Source organism: Balaenoptera borealis, assembly GCF_965194805.1.
Source record: "Balaenoptera borealis genome assembly, chromosome: 9".
In the NCBI taxonomy this organism is placed as follows: domain Eukaryota; kingdom Metazoa; phylum Chordata; class Mammalia; order Artiodactyla; family Balaenopteridae; genus Balaenoptera; species Balaenoptera borealis.
The window spans coordinates 69,591,884-69,608,790 of NC_138873.1; the positions used below are offsets into that span (position 1 = coordinate 69,591,884).

At 39.1% G+C, this 16,907-nt stretch overlaps 1 protein-coding gene across 7 annotated transcripts in view; it reads left to right on the forward strand.

Annotated features, from left to right (window-relative positions):
- Window positions 1-16,907, forward strand: part of RARS2 (arginyl-tRNA synthetase 2, mitochondrial) — an 80,074-nt gene that overhangs the window by 31,516 nt on the left and 31,651 nt on the right. For 5 of the 7 annotated variants that reach the window (XM_082405978.1, XM_082405980.1, XM_082405979.1 and 2 more), the window contains 3 exons: window positions 2,559-2,661; window positions 4,053-4,136; window positions 11,076-11,173. In XM_082405978.1, the coding sequence (XP_082262104.1) occupies window positions 2,559-2,661; window positions 4,053-4,136; window positions 11,076-11,173 (285 nt within the window). Of the gene's footprint in view, window positions 1-2,294; window positions 2,393-2,558; window positions 2,662-4,052; window positions 4,137-11,075; window positions 11,174-16,907 lie in introns of those variants that run through there. The other 2 variants (XM_082405983.1, XM_082405984.1) reach the window with 2 other exon arrangements.

The window sequence follows — 16,907 nt, forward strand, 5'->3', positions numbered from 1 at the left end:
CTGGGCCAAGGCCCAGTAGGTTCCAGGGCTAGTGCCTGCTCACTGGTGGGCAGGGCCAAGTCCCAGGGCAGCTGGCAGCTCTGGAGATCCTGAAACATCTGACCTTCAGCTGGTAGGGCTGTGTCCCTGCCCAGCTAGCTGCTTGGCCTGATGTGTCCAATTTTTGGTGCTGACAGGCTGGTCAGGAGGGCTGGGTCCTGGTGTGGCTGGCTGTGTTGCCAGGGGAGTCCAGGGCCTGGTGCAGGCCAGCAGGTGGGCAGGGCTGGTTCAGAAGGCGACTGGCTACAGAGCTGCAGGGGGTCCTGGGGCTAGTGCTGGCCCTCTGGTGGGGAGCTACGTCCTGGGGTGGCTGGCTGCAGGGCTCAGAGTCCCAGAGCTAGTGTTAGCTTGCTGATGGATAGGGCCATGGCGTTGGGTGGTCCCGGGGCTGGTGGTGGCCTCCTGGTGGGCAGGGTCGATTCTTGACAGGGCTGGTGATGGCCCACTGGTGAGTGTGGTCATATCCTGACATGGCTGGCTGAGGTGCCCAAGCTATCCTGGAGGTGATGTCAGCGTTCTGTTGGGTGGGGATGTGTCCCAGTGGATCCAGAGTCTAATGCTGGCCCACTAGTGGGCGAAGCTGTGTCTCTTGCTGCAGGGCCTAGGGAGTCCCAGGGCTGGTGTCCACCCCAGTGGGTAAAGAGGGTCCTATGACCACCTCTGGCAGCTTGGGGATCCCTGGGCTAGTGTCAGCCCACTGCTGGGTGGGGCCAGGTCCCTGCCTGGGGTATCCCAGGGGTGGTGAGGACTGGCTGGTGCATGAAGCTGGGTCCCAGCACTGATAAGCTAGAGGGAGGGTTTCAAAATGGCGCGTACCTGCACCAGTGTCCTCATGGGATGAGCTCCCTAAATTGGCTGCTGTCAACGTCTCTGTCCCCAGGGTGAGCTCCATTTGCCTCCTGCTCTTTGGGAGGCTCTCCAAGACCTGCAAGTGGGTCTGACCCATGCTCCTTTCGAGTTACGCTTTTGCCCTGGTCTTAGAGCTTGTGAAATTTTGTGCGCACCCTTTAAGAGTGGAGTTTATATTTCCCACAGTCCTCTGGCTCTCCTGAAAGTAAGCCCCACCGGCTTTCAAAACCAACATGCTACAGGCTCATCTTCCCAGTGTAGACCCCCAGGCTGGGGAGCCCAGTGTGGGGCTTTGCTCCTTGGAGAAAACCTCTGTAATTGTAATTATCCTCCCGTTTGTGGGTCTTGACTCTACCACATCTCTGCCCCTCTTACTAGTCTCATTGTGGTTCCTTCCTTAGCAGTAGGAGATAATTTCTCCTAGTCTTCAGGTGGATTTCATGGATAGTTGCTCTGTAAATCGCTGCAATTTTGGTGTGCATGTGGAAGGAAGGAAGCTCAGGGTCTTCCTACTCTGCTGCCCTGGTCACTTCTCAAGGCTCAGGAAAATTCTTAATGGTCATTATTGACTAGATTCTTTAATGTGATCAGAAGCCACACAGAATTTTTTAGACATGTGCCTGAATTTCAAGAGTGGTAAGAAGGAAGTGATTTGTGCTCTTCTATTTTGCATTACAGATGGGCTAGACAGATAATGGTTCAACGCACTTATCCTGCCCATAAAGTCTCATTCTCTACTTCATTATTAAACATCAGAGGATGTTCAGTGTTGGTAATTATGTGGATGTTTGTATATTAATTAAAATTATTTTTACACCTAGAAGATTCCAAGCTACAGAAAATTTATAGCGAATAATACAATGAACACTCATGCTCACTTTTGAATGTCAGGTCTTAATTTTTTTCCAAATTTTTGTTTTCAGAAATCAAACATTACAGATACCATTGAAGCCACCTGTATATACTTCTTTGATTCCACTCCCTACCATCCTTTCCTAGAGATAACTGCTCTTCTGAAGCAAATGATTGTTTTCACTAATCGGTTGCTTTGTGTTTCTTTCTTGGTTTCTTTGTTTTTGCATTGTTTCATCACCAGCCCAATGAAAAGAACAGCACTGTCTATCTCCTTAAGGAACTACTCAGTGTTAAGAAGAATATTCTTCCTCTCATGTTGAAACTCAGATTACAACATTTTTTAAAAATTGTGCTTTGGTCACTTGAAGGTCAATGAAGGGACTTGAATGAAGGAAGCATGAGGAATAGTGGAAGAAGATTTGTACTGATAGAAGCAGTCAAGAGACTTGAGCTTTTTACTGAGTCTGCTTGTTAGTTGCAGGAGGATTTTTAGGGGAGACATTGAACTTGCCGGACATCATTTTTCACATCTATCAAATAAGGTGGTTGCTCTGCCTCTCCCACAGAGATACCATAAAGCTACAACTAGGTAATGGAAGAGGAAGAGTTTTGTAAGGTGATGCAAGATAAAGTTCTAAATCAATACAAGGTGATGATATTTCTGATTGCTTTATATTTTGAAAGTGTAATTCCTTCTGATAAAATTGTGTCAATGTAGAGAACACAGACTAATTAGTCTTTTTCATTTGTTTGTTTGTTACACTAGTAATGTTTTTAAGGTAACAGCCTTTTCCTGTTTCAATGTCTGTCTTTAGAGAAGTAGCTGACTTTCAGCTTTCTGTGGATTCTCTATTGGAACACAACAATGGCCATTCAAGACCAGATATTCAACTTCAAGCCATGAGACTGGCAGAGAAGGTACTTTAGCACTATTATCTCTTTTTGACATTATAATAAATGTAGTATTTCAAAGAAAAAACTACTCTACAAGCTATCTCTGCAGGCTATCTCAGCCATAATAATGAATTTAATAGCATTTTTGTTCAAGGCGCCTTGAAAAGTATAATTTAAATTTATTTTAGCTGCATACTGTAAGGTTAAGATGGTTTTTGAAATTAGGTATAAAACATTCCTCTTGAGCTGACATTATTCAATTTTTTGATTAACTACTTACAGGAAGACTGAAGTGTTAATTAAATTTACAGATTGAAGCTGGATGGACTTCTGAATTTAGTAGAACAAGCTTGATAAATTAGAGCAGTGGGTTGCAATTTTTAAAATAAGTTTCTGGGAAGATGAACGTTAAAATATGAGAAGAAATGATTAGATGTAAATAGAATCATGATTGCGGAGAAGAAGTGGTTAGGTGATTTAACAAACCTCTTCCATTTCTAATTTCTCTGATGGGTTCCGTATCTAAAAGAGGAATTGAAGGGATTGCGGTGAATGACCACGTCTAAATTGTTAGTGTAATACCTTTAGAAAAGCAGGTTTGGGGGGAAGTTTTTTTTAAAAATAAGGTTATTACATGTGACACAGAGGAGGGCATGGGCACACTGAAGAGTCCAAACAATGAAAGTCACTTTCATAGAAAAAAATGTTTAAAGAATGACTATGATAAAGGAGCTTTGGTAGCTAAGTAAATGTTTATTTGACCACAGAAATTACCCCAGATTTTTATCAGGAAGTATACCAGGAATAAAATTATCCTAATTATAAGATTTATTTCCTCCTCCTCCTGTGAGTTCTCAGAAATAAAGGCTAGTGGCTCCTCAGTGACAGCAGGTGTTTCTTCAAGATTCATGGGTATCTCGGGTGCTTTGAACATCTAGTTGGTTAAAAATGTAAAGCGTATCCATTGAAGACCGAGCATTTAAATTATTTACATTTTATGTGTGGGTGTGAGTTGTTCTAGCAGATGCCTTGACAGAATGTCATGTTCTGTCACTCTCATGCAAGGCGGATGAAATAAAAAGAATTCATTGCATGTCAGGGTACATAGGGTGGGGGTAAAGTGATGCTCCCTTTTTTCCACATTAGAAAGGGAATTTGAAGTGAGAGAATGGGAAAGAGGAAGAGAGAGATTTTGAATAGAGAGTAGCATTCTAGCCTGGAAAAGAAGAAAACGTGTAAATGCAAATAGAATGATGGAACTGGGGAGACGGGCTAAGGCCGAGGTCCAGACACGATGACTGTGAGAGAGGACCCACCTGCTGCCCTTGGGAGCCAATCCGATGGGGTTAGAATTACAAAGCTCATTAAGCCTATTTCATAACATGCCTGTTTTACTTGATTTGTTATCTTTTCAGCTAAAATGTGACACGGTGGTGAGTGAAATCAGCACTGGTCCAGGGACTGTAAATTTCAAAATAAACAGAGAACTATTAACAAAGGTAAGAATGGGTTATGTTGCAGCTGTTGCACCTTCACTCATTCCCTCTGCTTCAGCTACAGTGGTTTCCCTCCAGTTCTTAAAACTTATTGTGCCTCCTCTTGCCTCAGAATCTTTGCACATTCTGATCCCTCTGCCTGGAGTGCCACCCCGAGTTAAATCTGCTTATCCTACAGATCTTGATGTTCCCTAGCAGTGCCTTTCTTACCCCTTCATTCATATACGCTCATGACACTGTATATGTCTCCTTTGCAAAATTTATTGTAGTTGCTATTTTACATCTTTTTTCTATAACTTTATTTTTTAATTAATTTTTTATTTATTTTATTTATTCTTTTTTTTTTTTTTTTTTTCTGACTGTGCCACGCAGCAAGCAGGATCTTAATTCCCTGACCAAGGATCGAACCTGTGCCCCCTGCAGTGGAAGTGCAGAACTCTAACCACTGGACCGCCAGGGAATTCCCAATTTGATTAATGCCTATTGCTCTTTAAACTCTAATTTCCATTGGGGCTTATAGCATCTGTTTTTCTCACATCCCCGGTTCCTATCGCAGTGCCAGGCATGCAGTAGGTGCGAGATAACTATGGTTAAATGAATTAATGGACTCCATATTGAATACAAGAAAGGTACTGCTGGTTTCACTCTCTGGTAGCCTATAATCTGTTGGAAGCATAAAATTTATATAAGAGAAACCATAAGACAGTTCTCTTAATAAAACAAAATTTTTTTAAAAAAGTGATTGATACAATAAGCATTAGAAACATCAGAGATGGTAAAATCTGGATGACCTGAGGGAGTTGGGGAAACCTCATAGACGAATTGGGTCTCCCTTGAGTGAGCCCATGGAGGACAAGTCATCCTGGATGTGAGACCATTTGTTGAGTTTTATCTCAATTGAACTTTAAAATTTATCATAATGCATGGTTTGGTCTATTAATTTAAAAAAAGAAATACACACCATTGTTGGATTGGTCAGACTTAGTATATGCTATGGTCTTGAATTGAAAATAACTGTAAAACCAAAATTTCTAATAATATAGTTTCTTCCCAAGGTTATATAGTTTACAGACATTTACCCATCAGCCCTATAATTCTTCTGAAGGAGAGTTAGTGTTTCATGCTTGTCTCTAGATCTTTGAACTTTTTTCTTTTACCTTTTTTTCACTGTTACTTCAAGACAAACTTGTTAAACCAAAATCCGTCACAAGGACAAGAAAAATTTGTTTTGAGCTTTATAGAAAGTGTCTACAACTTGTTGGGCTCTTGATAACATTTCGTGTCAACTTAGCAAACCAGTGAATCTAATGTACCATTTTTAAATAAGTGACTCTTTCTTCCAGTTGCTGCCTCAGTGTTTATGGAAGGAGAAATGGAACTTGCCAACATGCCTTCCAAACTTTAGGCCATTTGATAGGCAATTTTACTATGGGAAAATGTGCTACGGTAGATGGAGTTTGCCTTTACAGCCAGCTTAGCTGAAAGAAATATAGTTTATATTTCGAGGCAAGGCATAGTTAATAATTTAAATTTTCAATGGCCATGAATTTTCATGCTTTATTACAATTAATTAACTAGGAGATTTTATCTGTTTAAGGATGCCCACTAGCTCACTTATTAAATATATTCCCAAGTCCTTCTCAATTGACAATGGAGGGAAAGAGTTAGGGCTTTGAGGTCCAGCTACTGTTTCTCACATGGAAACCCTCCCTTCCTTGTAGCTTTGAGGATCTGGATATTAGTGTGACTTTCTTTAAAGGAACAAGCAGATTGCTTACAGTAGCCTGCTCAGTATCACAGTAAAGATACATCCTAGAGCAGTGAACACCCATAGTCTGAAAAAAGGAGTATTGAATGTACCTGTGTTATAATTTTTTAATAATAATTCTTATCTGCTCAAAGCCTAATTTCTTCTACACCTGGCTCCATTATTTTCAGGCCTTAAACAATGTTCATTTGCATGTCTGAAGTTTTCAGATCCTATCAAGAAAATTCAACCCTTCTTAGGACCATTATAAAACTTTTTTTTTCCATGTTAAAGTTACTGAGATTCACATGGAGCCAATGATCTATGTCCAAAACTTACTCCTCAAGCAGAGAATTATGAATTTATCGTTGTTTCCACATGTACAAACTTAGCCTTGCATAAAATATATCTCTTCATGCATTGCAGTTGAATTACTAGCACTGGCAGCACCAGAGATGATTAAATGTTAGCTTAGGTTTGGATCACTAATAATAGCTTATAATGTCTTCATATAAATCATCATCAAAGGTAGGAGGCTAAAATGTGAAATTAAATGTAGTAGGAACTGCCCAATCTCTGAGACTGGATAATACATTTTTCAAAGCTAGAAGAACTTATCATTGTGAAGAACTGTCACTTTGGTACCAAACTTCTACCTGGAGTAGTCTATAGATGACTTTCAGGAGAAACTAACTTTGAATAATAGTTAATTCAGTTTATGGGGAGAAAAAAAAGAGAATATATGAGTTTAACCAAATAGGAAAAAGGCAAACAAAATCCTGTTTTTTAGGTGTGCCTTAGAAATACACAGTGGATAATACAATTTTTTATTTCGCATGCACACATTCATTTTTATTTGCCAAATTCAACTGTGCATGCTCTACCAAAACTTAAGGGGAAAAAAAGACAGAAAGAGAGAGACTGATTTAAGTGGCTCTAACTCTGCTCATTATTTCACTAATTGAGTTTATGTCAATAGGCAGTGGGTGCATTCAAGTCATGGGTAGTGCCAATTAGCTGAACACATGGAAGGAATGAATGATTAAGCACTTTTCAACTATTGACTAAGGAACTGACCAATCAAGTAGTGGTAGCTTCCTTAGAAGTTCTTTTGAGAGCCGTCAAGAAATGCTGACCAGGGACTTCCCTGGTGGCGCAGTGGTTAAGAATCCGCCTGCCAATGCAGGGGACACAGGTTCGAGCCCTGGTCCCAGAAGATCCCACATGCCGTGGAGCAGCTAAGCCCATGCACCACAACTACTGAGCCTATGCTCTAGAGCCTGTGAGCCACAACTACTGAGCCTGTGTCCTGCAACTACTGAAGCCCACATGACCTAGAGCCTGTGCTCCGCAACAAGAGAAGCTACCGCAATGAGAAGCCCGTGCACCGCAACAAAGAGTAGCCCCCGCTCGCCGCAACTAGAGAAAGCCCACGCACAGCAATGAAGACCCAACGCAGCCAAAGATAAATATATAAAATAAATTAAAAATATATATATTGACCAATAAAGAATTAGATAAAATGACAAAATCATCCACAGAAAATATAATGGTGGTGGATAAACAGAAAGCACCTGCCAATTGGAATATTCGTTAATTTGCTAAAGCATTCCAAAAAGTGAAACCTTTGAAAGATTTAATTTCTGGTTATACATTCTTTATGTACCTACATTTACATTACTGAGTACCGCTTACCTTTAAACATACATACTGGTGAATAGATGGGCCTCTAACTTACTCTATTAAAATATCAGAGAACTTTACTAGCTCACTGACATTATTCTTTGTGCCCACTAATTCAATAAACTTCCTTCTTATTATTTGCCAGGGACTGTATTACTGAAATCTAAAGACAAAATGGCATGTATCTTGTCCTCAAGGAGCTTATGATCTAAAAAAGCAAAGCATAAAAAATATCACAGTGTAATGTGTGATGGGTAGACAGTGGGACGAATTATATAATGAGGGCATGTATAAGATGCAATCCTAGTGTAAAGAAAGATATACGTAAATTTTTTTTTCCCCACTCATAGTAAATCTATCTCAAGGAGACAGGAGGTAACCTTGAATTGGGATGAAGATAAAGAATATACTTGGGAGATACAAGGGCGGACATTCCAGGCAGAGGGGACAGTTTGGGACAGAGTACAGTCAAAAACATGGCATTGTCTGGAAATCAGGAGGTGACTGAGTATGATTTGCACATAGGATGGCATGGGGGAGGATATGAAATTACACAGTATGAAGGTCCTTACATGCTAAGCGTTTCAGCTCTTTCCTCTGTCATTATTTTCCATGGTGTGTTATGTGTACTACAGGTGGCACACATGATTTTTTGGTATTTCTTACACTTATGAAATTTATTTCATTTTAATAGTTATATATCATCAAAAAAAACTAACACTTCTAACTTGTGATTTTTATGGATATTACAAAGTGCCTTTCAACAAATCAATTTCCTCGAAATTAAAAGTAAAAATGATATGCATGTAAAGTAAAAAACCAGAAACTGATAAAATCTCTTAAGTGGTAGGGAATCATTGAAGGCTTTAAACAGAACATAGACCTGATTAAATATGTATATTATATAAGAAGATAGGTGCTATTGTTTTGTTGTAGTTGTTTTCGTAGTGGTGTAGCTGACAGATGGTGACGGTCTAAACCAGGGCAGAGGGGAAAATTATAATATTTAGGAGATAGCATGAGCAGGGCTCGGTGAGTAACAGGTGATTGGTTCTGGAGGTTGAGGGAAAAGGGTAGATCTTAGGAACTCCTCCTAGGTTTCTGACTTGGTTAGCTGGGGGGTTCAGAGTGAAATTCGTGGAAATGAAGAACGTTGAAGGAAGAGGAGTATATTCTGTTTGAAGTGCCTGAGAGAGATGTTCAATCCTGAGTTGACTATATCGTTCTAGCACAAGATTCTGGTAGGTAAGTAGTAAAGTCTTAGTACTTTACACCTAGGAGAAGCCTAAAGTAAGGAGCTAGAAGCAAGAAAGGAGCACAGGGTAGGGAGTGGGGGCAGGCAGTGGAAGACGGGTCTGCAAAGGAAATAAAGGAAAGCAAAATTCAGTAGAATGATGTCACTACAACCAAGGAAGCAGGGTAGTTGCAAGGAGAAGGGAGTAGTAATCAGCTAAAATGATGCTTGAAAAGTAGTTACTCCGGGGGAAAGCAGGAAGGGACCAGGATTAGGGAAGATGAACAAAAGGGACTCTAGACTTTAGCCTTATCTTAATTTGTTTAATTTTTTAATTTTATGAAAAGAATGTATTCATAAAAATAATGTATTAAATACAATTTAAGTGTTCAGTTGGGTTTGGCATTTAGAATACTGATTTTGAGAGCACTTGCAGTGAAATGGTAGAGAAAAAAGCTAGCTAGTTAGCAGGTAGGTCGAATTGTCAGTGAATGGTTTGGAAGTGGAGCATGTAAGATAGTCTTTTATTAAAGTTGCCTTTTTTTGTTTATGCCAGCGAAATCAATGAACCAAGGGTCATTTGTTAAAGAGAATTCTAACTTACTGCTATTACCTTTTGTGGAGTCTACCATCTGTAACATAAAAAGGGATAGAAAGTCAAAAGGATGGGTAGGCCTTAACCTTTGAATAATCTGAGTATGAATTGCCTCTCACATTTACCTTCCCACTTGCAATCTTCTTGTGACCCATGTTCTTGGAGTAACAAACATTTAATGAGTCCGTCATATAGGACAGGCACTATTGTACTTAATGTCTGTATATTAGTCCTTTCTCTTTATGTCCTAATGCACAGTGTCAGTGAAGAGAATATTATTTTCTCTTTGTCCTTGGGCAAATACACACTTAGTTCTTGCGTCTATTAAATGGGAAGTTTTGCCCATTTTAAGGTTGTGAGGCTTAAAGATAAGAAAGAAGCATCTAGACTTGAGCCTGGCACTCTATAGATGCTTCTTAAAAGTGTTGCTTTGTTGCCTCCTACTACCTTCTCTGCCCTTTCCATTAAGTGACTGTCTTTTTTTTTTTTTAATTATTTATTTATGTATTTGGTTGCGTTGGGTCTTCGTTGCTGTATGCAGGCTTTCTCTAGTTGCGTTGTTGCAGTGCGTGAGCTTCTCATTGTAGTGGCTTCTCTTGTTGCGGAGCACGGGCTCCAGGCGCACGGGCTCAGTAGTTGTGGCGCACGGGCTTAGTTGCTCCGCAGTATGTGGGATCTTCCTGGACCAGGGATCAAACCCATGTCCCCTGGACTGGCAGGTGGATTCTTAACCACTGCGCCACCAGGGAAGTCCCAAAGTGACTGTCTTAACCAGCTCTTATGATAGTAGAATTCTTCATATCATAAATACATTTTTAGGACTTCAAATACTGTGTGTGAAGCAAAAATCAGTATGAGTAAATAAAAATCTATCAGTAATTTCAAAATCCTACAGTAAAAAGTAAATACATGAATAAATGCATCATCACTGTTAGCAAAAAATAAAGTACGAATTTTGTGAACCATACAGTAATTCTATGTTAATAACTAAAAATTAACCTGGAATATGTTTTGGCAGTTTCTGTGATATCTCCTTGTTTTTTACTTATGTAGCCAAGAGGAACTTAAATTATAATTTTTTATTTATTTTCTACCATTACTGTGATCATTAGTATCACAAAAGTAGCAGCACCATGCAGAGTTAACACATAAGCTGTGGAGTGAGCAAAGTTTTTGCAGTATGACCTTGGGAAAGTTACTTAACCAGTCTGAGCTACTGTTTCCTCGTTTGTAAAAATATACTCATCTCTTAGGGTTGTTGTGAGAATTAATACATATAATACATATAAAATGTTTAGTACAGTGCCTGGCACGTAATATGCATTTGATAAATATTAGATGCTGCTTCTGGTTTTGTTGTTTCTATTTGCTGTGGGACTTTTGGCAATTACCTCTCTAAACTTCAGTTTCTTCATCTGTAAAGTATCTACATCATTGGCTACTATAAGGATGAATAGACATGATGTATAAAAGGGCACAGAGGCCCAGTAGATGTTAACCTGTGTTATGACTGCTCTGACTAGCATTAGCGATAGAAGAAGGTGGTACTGCTAACAATACTATAAAATTCTCAGTTCCATAAATTAGAATGAGCAAATTAGCAATAGTTAGTTCTCAGTAACAAAGTAATTAAGAAAATTGCAAATTTTTTCTTCATTAAATCCCATACCTTTTACTTTTCAGACAGTACTACAAGAAGTGATTGAAGATGGCTCAAAATATGGATTAAAAAGTGAACTGTTTTCTGGCCTTCCCCAGAAGAAGATCGTGGTTGAATTCAGGTGAGTGCCTACCCATCATACATGTTGGTTAATCAGCTGTCTGGGCAGGTGAGTGTTTTACTGTTATCATCTGGTATCTCACAGAATTACACATGGAAAAATTAAAAATCAGTTAGATTATATTATTTCCTTAAAATCACAGTGAGTTGATCATTGAACCATGAATAAAAATTTTGGACTTTAATCAAAGTACCTAGTGATTATTATGTTTTCCTTTTTTAATTATGTATTAACCATTTTGTGGTTTTTTGTTTTTTTTTTTGGAAGATCTAGTTCTTCCTTTTAGTAGACTCCTAAAGCACAGATAATGGTTACTATCATATTAAGAATTTCAGAGTAATGTGATTATCAGAGAACAAGCTTTGTTGTGTTTGTAATATATGTATATATATTTTTAGCTTTATTGAGGCAGAATTGACAAATAAAATTGTAAGATAAAGTGTACAGCATGATGATTTGATATATGTGTACATTGTGAGAGGATTTCCCCCTTTGAATTAGTAAATATATCTATCACCTCACATATTTTCTTTTTTTGTGTATGTGTGTGAGAACATTTGTTCTACTCGCTTAGCAAATTTCAGTTATACAATACAGTGTTATCAACCATAGTCAACATGTTATACATTAGGTCCTCAGAACTTACTTGTCTTATAGCTGAAAGTTTGTACCCTTTTACCAACCTCTCCCTATTTCCCCCAGCCTCCAGCCCCTGAAAACCACTTCTCCAGTCTCTGTTTCTGGGAGTTTGACTTTTTAGTCTTTAGATCCCACATATAAGTGATACCATGCAGTATTTGTCTTTCTCTGTCTGGCTCATTTTACTTAGCATAATGCCCTACAGTTTCATCCATGTTGTTGCAAATGACAGAATTTCCTTCATTTTTAAGGCTGAATAATATTCCATTATATATACATACCACATTTTCTTTATCCATTCATCTACTGATGGACACCTAGGTTGTTTCCATACCTTGGCTATTGTGAATAATGCTGCAGTGAACATGAGAGTACAGATTTCTCTTCAAGATAATTTGTTTCCTTTAGATATATACCCAGAAGTGGGATTGCTGGATCATGGAAAAGATTGTTTTTAAATTACTGGTTTTTATACTCAAATTATCCCAGATTAGGCTCCTTTATTCTCTTTGCATGTCCCCTTAAGCCTTGCTGTACGTTTCTTTTTGGCATAAGATGTTCCAATCTTACTCAGACCTGGAATTGTCCATTTCCCCCAAGAAGTCCTGGTTCCTTTTTGTGAGGAAGGTATTTAGAAGCCAAGTTCTGGGCTGTAGGAGTGCTTATTACTACTGGAACTCAATTTTTACTGATGTTACCAGTTCAAATCCAACATCACAAGGTCCATTACATGTAATGCGTATTATTTAAAATTACCAGAGAAATAGCCTGACATTTTAATGTGCCTCTAAATAGTCTTCATGATAACTTTCTTATATGCCATCAATAAAACCATCTAATCTATGAATTGTTTTTAGGTAACCAAAATAGAAAAGGGATCACTTTCAGGATACAGCTGACAGGATGACAGCTCTTGAACATTATTAGAGATATTGTATTTGCCTTCCTAAAAGCCAAGGAAGAGCTTCAATGAGCTGCTTTCCCACTTAGAAAGATAGAACTTTCTAGAGCCTTTGTCTTAAGTATATGTTTTTGTGGAAGATTTTTAAAAATTGACATGGCAAATATTTCAAGTTTTCTAACTCATTATTATAATTTATGATGATAACTTAGTTAAACTTAGTTATGATTAGTACCTGGAGTAATCAGAGGTGAATGGGTTTCATGGATTCCACATTTGTACTGTCTCTGCCACTCAGTCATGTTCTTAGAAAAAGCAGGCCCTCTAAGACTGGGTAAACTCATCTGTTTATGATAAGGACTGATTGTTGAGTAAGCTAACCTTTTTATAGAGCAGATATATGTTATGAATAAATCTTACGCTACTGCTGTGCTCCAATCAAGATATTTAAAGTTTAGTGTAAACGTTGTTGCATCAAAAGAACAGAGAGGGACTTCTGCAGTCATCCTCACCCCAAAGAGGAACTACACTAAGGCCATCCCCCAAGGAAAGTTGCCATCATTTCAGTCATCTCTTGCATAACAAGCCACTACAAAACTTGATACAGGGATTGGCAAACTTTAGCCCATGGGCAAAATCCAGCCTGCCATGTTTTTGTAAATAAAGTTTTATTGGAATACAGGCTTGCACATTCATTTACATATTGTCACAGTGGCTACTTTCATACTCTAATGGCAGTTGAGTTCAGTAGAGTTGAATAATTGAGATAGAGACCAGATGGCCTAAAATATTTGCTATCTGGCTCTTTAAGAAAAAGTTTGCCACACTCCTGATTAGTGTCTTAAAACAACAACCACTTTAACGTTCATGACTCTGTAGACCAGGAAAACAGGGAGGACATAGCCTAATGATTCTTTTACTTGCCTGTGGTCACTTATGCAACTCTGGTCATCTAGACATTATACTAGGACTAGAAATCCGGGTGGCTCATTTACTTGTCTGGCATCTCCCCTGAGGGCTGGCCAGGCATCTCTCTCTCTGCATTCTCCAGCAGAATAGCCAGACCTCTTTACAAAGGTGCTCAGGGCTCCAAGATAGTAAAATATCTGGTTTTGTAACAGGCACATCATCACTTCTGTCACTGTCAGCTGGTCAAAGCAAGTCACGAGATCATCCCTGATTCAGAGCAGGGGAGTAGATTACACCTCTTAATGGAGAGTGGCAAAGAGTTTGTAGCCACCTTTAATTCTTTTCATTCATGTCTTTACAGTGATGCAGGACACATACCCTTCTCTGGGGAGGTACTTCAGTACTTGTACACTCCTTGCTCTTACCTAACCAACAGCAAAGGAAAATCAGTAGGAAAGAAGAATAATATCTGTTACTACCCATTCACCCTTGAAATAGTGCCATCACAAGTTTCTTGAAACACGAAAACATGAAAAGTTGCCACCAGTGCTCACTTTTAATGCCTTCTTCTCAACGTTCACTTCCCCTTCACCATCCCTTCTCCCCAGCCAAGCTCAAAATACCAAGACCTTAGTCTTTCTTACTCACTGATTCTTTGGCTTTTCTCCAAAGTTTGTGTTTCCCATATAAAGCTCTTTTTTGTTTATGCTTATGTCTAAAAATAACATGTTCTATTTGAGTTGTAGTCTATAGGCTTTTTGAATGGCAGTTTATTTGCTTATAGATTTGCCTCTCTCAACTTTTTTCTAAAGCAGTTAAGGAAGGCTGGAACTTAAATGAGCATCTGAATGCTGATGAAAACAAAGTCCATTTCCCAGCAGCCATCTTTGCTCTCTGTTATTTTCCATCTGGCATTGCTGGGGGACCATAGCTGCTTTCTCCCTTAGAAGTTTTCCAGTTGCTGTGGCGCTTATCATTGTGGTTTCAAAGTAGAGACAAACAGGTAGAGGAGAGGGTAAAAATTGATAGAAAACATTATTATTGAATTTGTCCTGAAAATGAGAGAGGTGGGAGGAGAGAATTTCTTTAACTACAGAGTTTCTTTAATATACCAGGCAACTTTCCCCTCAAAGCAAGAGATAGAATCACTGTGTTCAAGAAACTTACCCCTTAAATTGAGATGATGATGGTGATGATAGGTCAAGGAACTTGCTCATAGTCACAGAGCTGATTCTGAATCCTGTATCCTTAACCTTTCCTGCCTCCCTGATATATTGATATATGGTTGGTTTCCCTATATTTTGTCTGATCCAGGAGCAGTGTGATGAAGTGCCAGCGTAGATGACTGTCCCCCCTGGGCTTGGGCTCTACCTGGTAGGTAGAGTAAGAATTGAAGCTAACTACTGTTGCCTCTCTCCTCTCTGCAGAGTCAGCCTTTCCTATTTTGTTCCAATCAAATCTGCAGGAGCACAGCCAGCAGTGGTAGCCTTTCCTCTTCTTTCGTCAACACAGTCTTCCCCACTCCTTGCTGTTCCCCCGTGTGAAGTGTTCTCACAAAACAACTTGAGGGCCTCTGGTAATACGGAAGTCCAGGAGATCAGGGTACCAGTTTTCACTTAGTAACTGATTCAGTCATCTTAGATGGGACAGTTTATCTCTCTAGTCTCTTTTCTTGTATGGAAAATAAGAGTAATATTATCTCTTTTCTTACAAGATTGAGGAAATTACATGAAAGAATTTTTTTTTAATTTTCAGTAAAGTGTCCAAATTGTATTCATAGTAGTTACTTTGATTGCCAAAGGAATTGAATTTGTATTTTCCATATCATTGTATTCCCTTCTGAGCAGGAATGTGGTGCCAGAGAATGGCAAATTGATGATTTCAAGGGAGGTTTTGTGAAGCCCTAGATAGACTCAGTTCTTCTAATTCTAAAGAAAAAGTACAAAAGCTGTGGCCAACAGGCACATGAAAAGATGCTCAACATGGGGGACTTCCCTGATGGCACAGCAGTTAAGAACTGCCTGCCAATTTAGGGGACATGGGTTCGAGCCCTGGTCCTGGAAGATCCCTCATGCCACGGAGCAACTAAGCCCGTGCGCCACAACTACTGAGCCTGCGCTCTAGAGCCCGTGAGCCACAGCTACTGAGCCTGAGAGCCACAACTACTGAAGCCCGTGCACCCAGAGCCCATGCTCTGCAACAAGAGAAGCCACCACAATGAGAAGCCCGCGCACAGCAATGAAGAGTAGCCCCCACTTGCCGCAACTAGAGAAAGCCCGTGCACAGCAACAAAGACCCAATGCAGCCATAAATAAATAAATAAATTTATTTAAAAAACAAAAAATAAGATGCTCAACATGGCTAATCATCAGAGAAATGCAAATCAAAACCACAATGAGATATCACCTCACACCTCAGAATGGGTATCATCAAAAAGACCACAAATAACAAATGTTGGCAAAAATGTGAGAAAAGGGAAACCTCGTGCACTGTTGGTGAGAATGTAAATTGATGCAGCCACTGTGGAAAACAGTATGGAGGTTCCTCAAAAAACTAAAAATGGAGCTACCATGTGGTCCAGCAATATCACTCCTGGGAATACATCTGAAGAAAATGAAAACACTAATTCAAAAAGATAACATGCACCCCAATGTTCATAGCAGTGTTATTTACAGTAGGCAAGATATGGAAGCAGCCTAAGTATTATCAACAGATGACTGGATAAAGAAGACACACGTGTGTGTGCAGACACACACACACACAATGGAATAGTACTCAGCCATAAAAAAGAATGAAATTTTGCCATTTACAGCAACATGGATGGACTTGGAGGGCATTGTGCTAAGTGAAATAAATCAGACAGAAAAAGACAAATACTGTATGTTATTATTTATATGTGGAACCTAAAAAATAGACTAATGAATATAACAAAAAAGTAACAGACTCACAGATATAGAGCACAAACTTGTGGTTACCAGTGGGGAGAGGGAAGTAGGGAGGGGCAAGGTAGAGGTAGACATGCAAACTACTATGTATAAAATAAGCTACAAGGATATATTGTACAGCACAGGGACTATAGCCAACATTTTTATAATAACTATAAATGGAGTATAATCTTTAAAAGTTGTGATTCACTGTTGTATGCCTGGAACTTATATAATGTAAATCAACTATACTCACTTTTTTAAAACAATGCAAAAGCTATGTGAAAGCTTTTTTATTATTAGATAATATAAATACCTAGTTTTTAAAAATTCAAAGATTACAAAAGGGTATTCAGTGAGA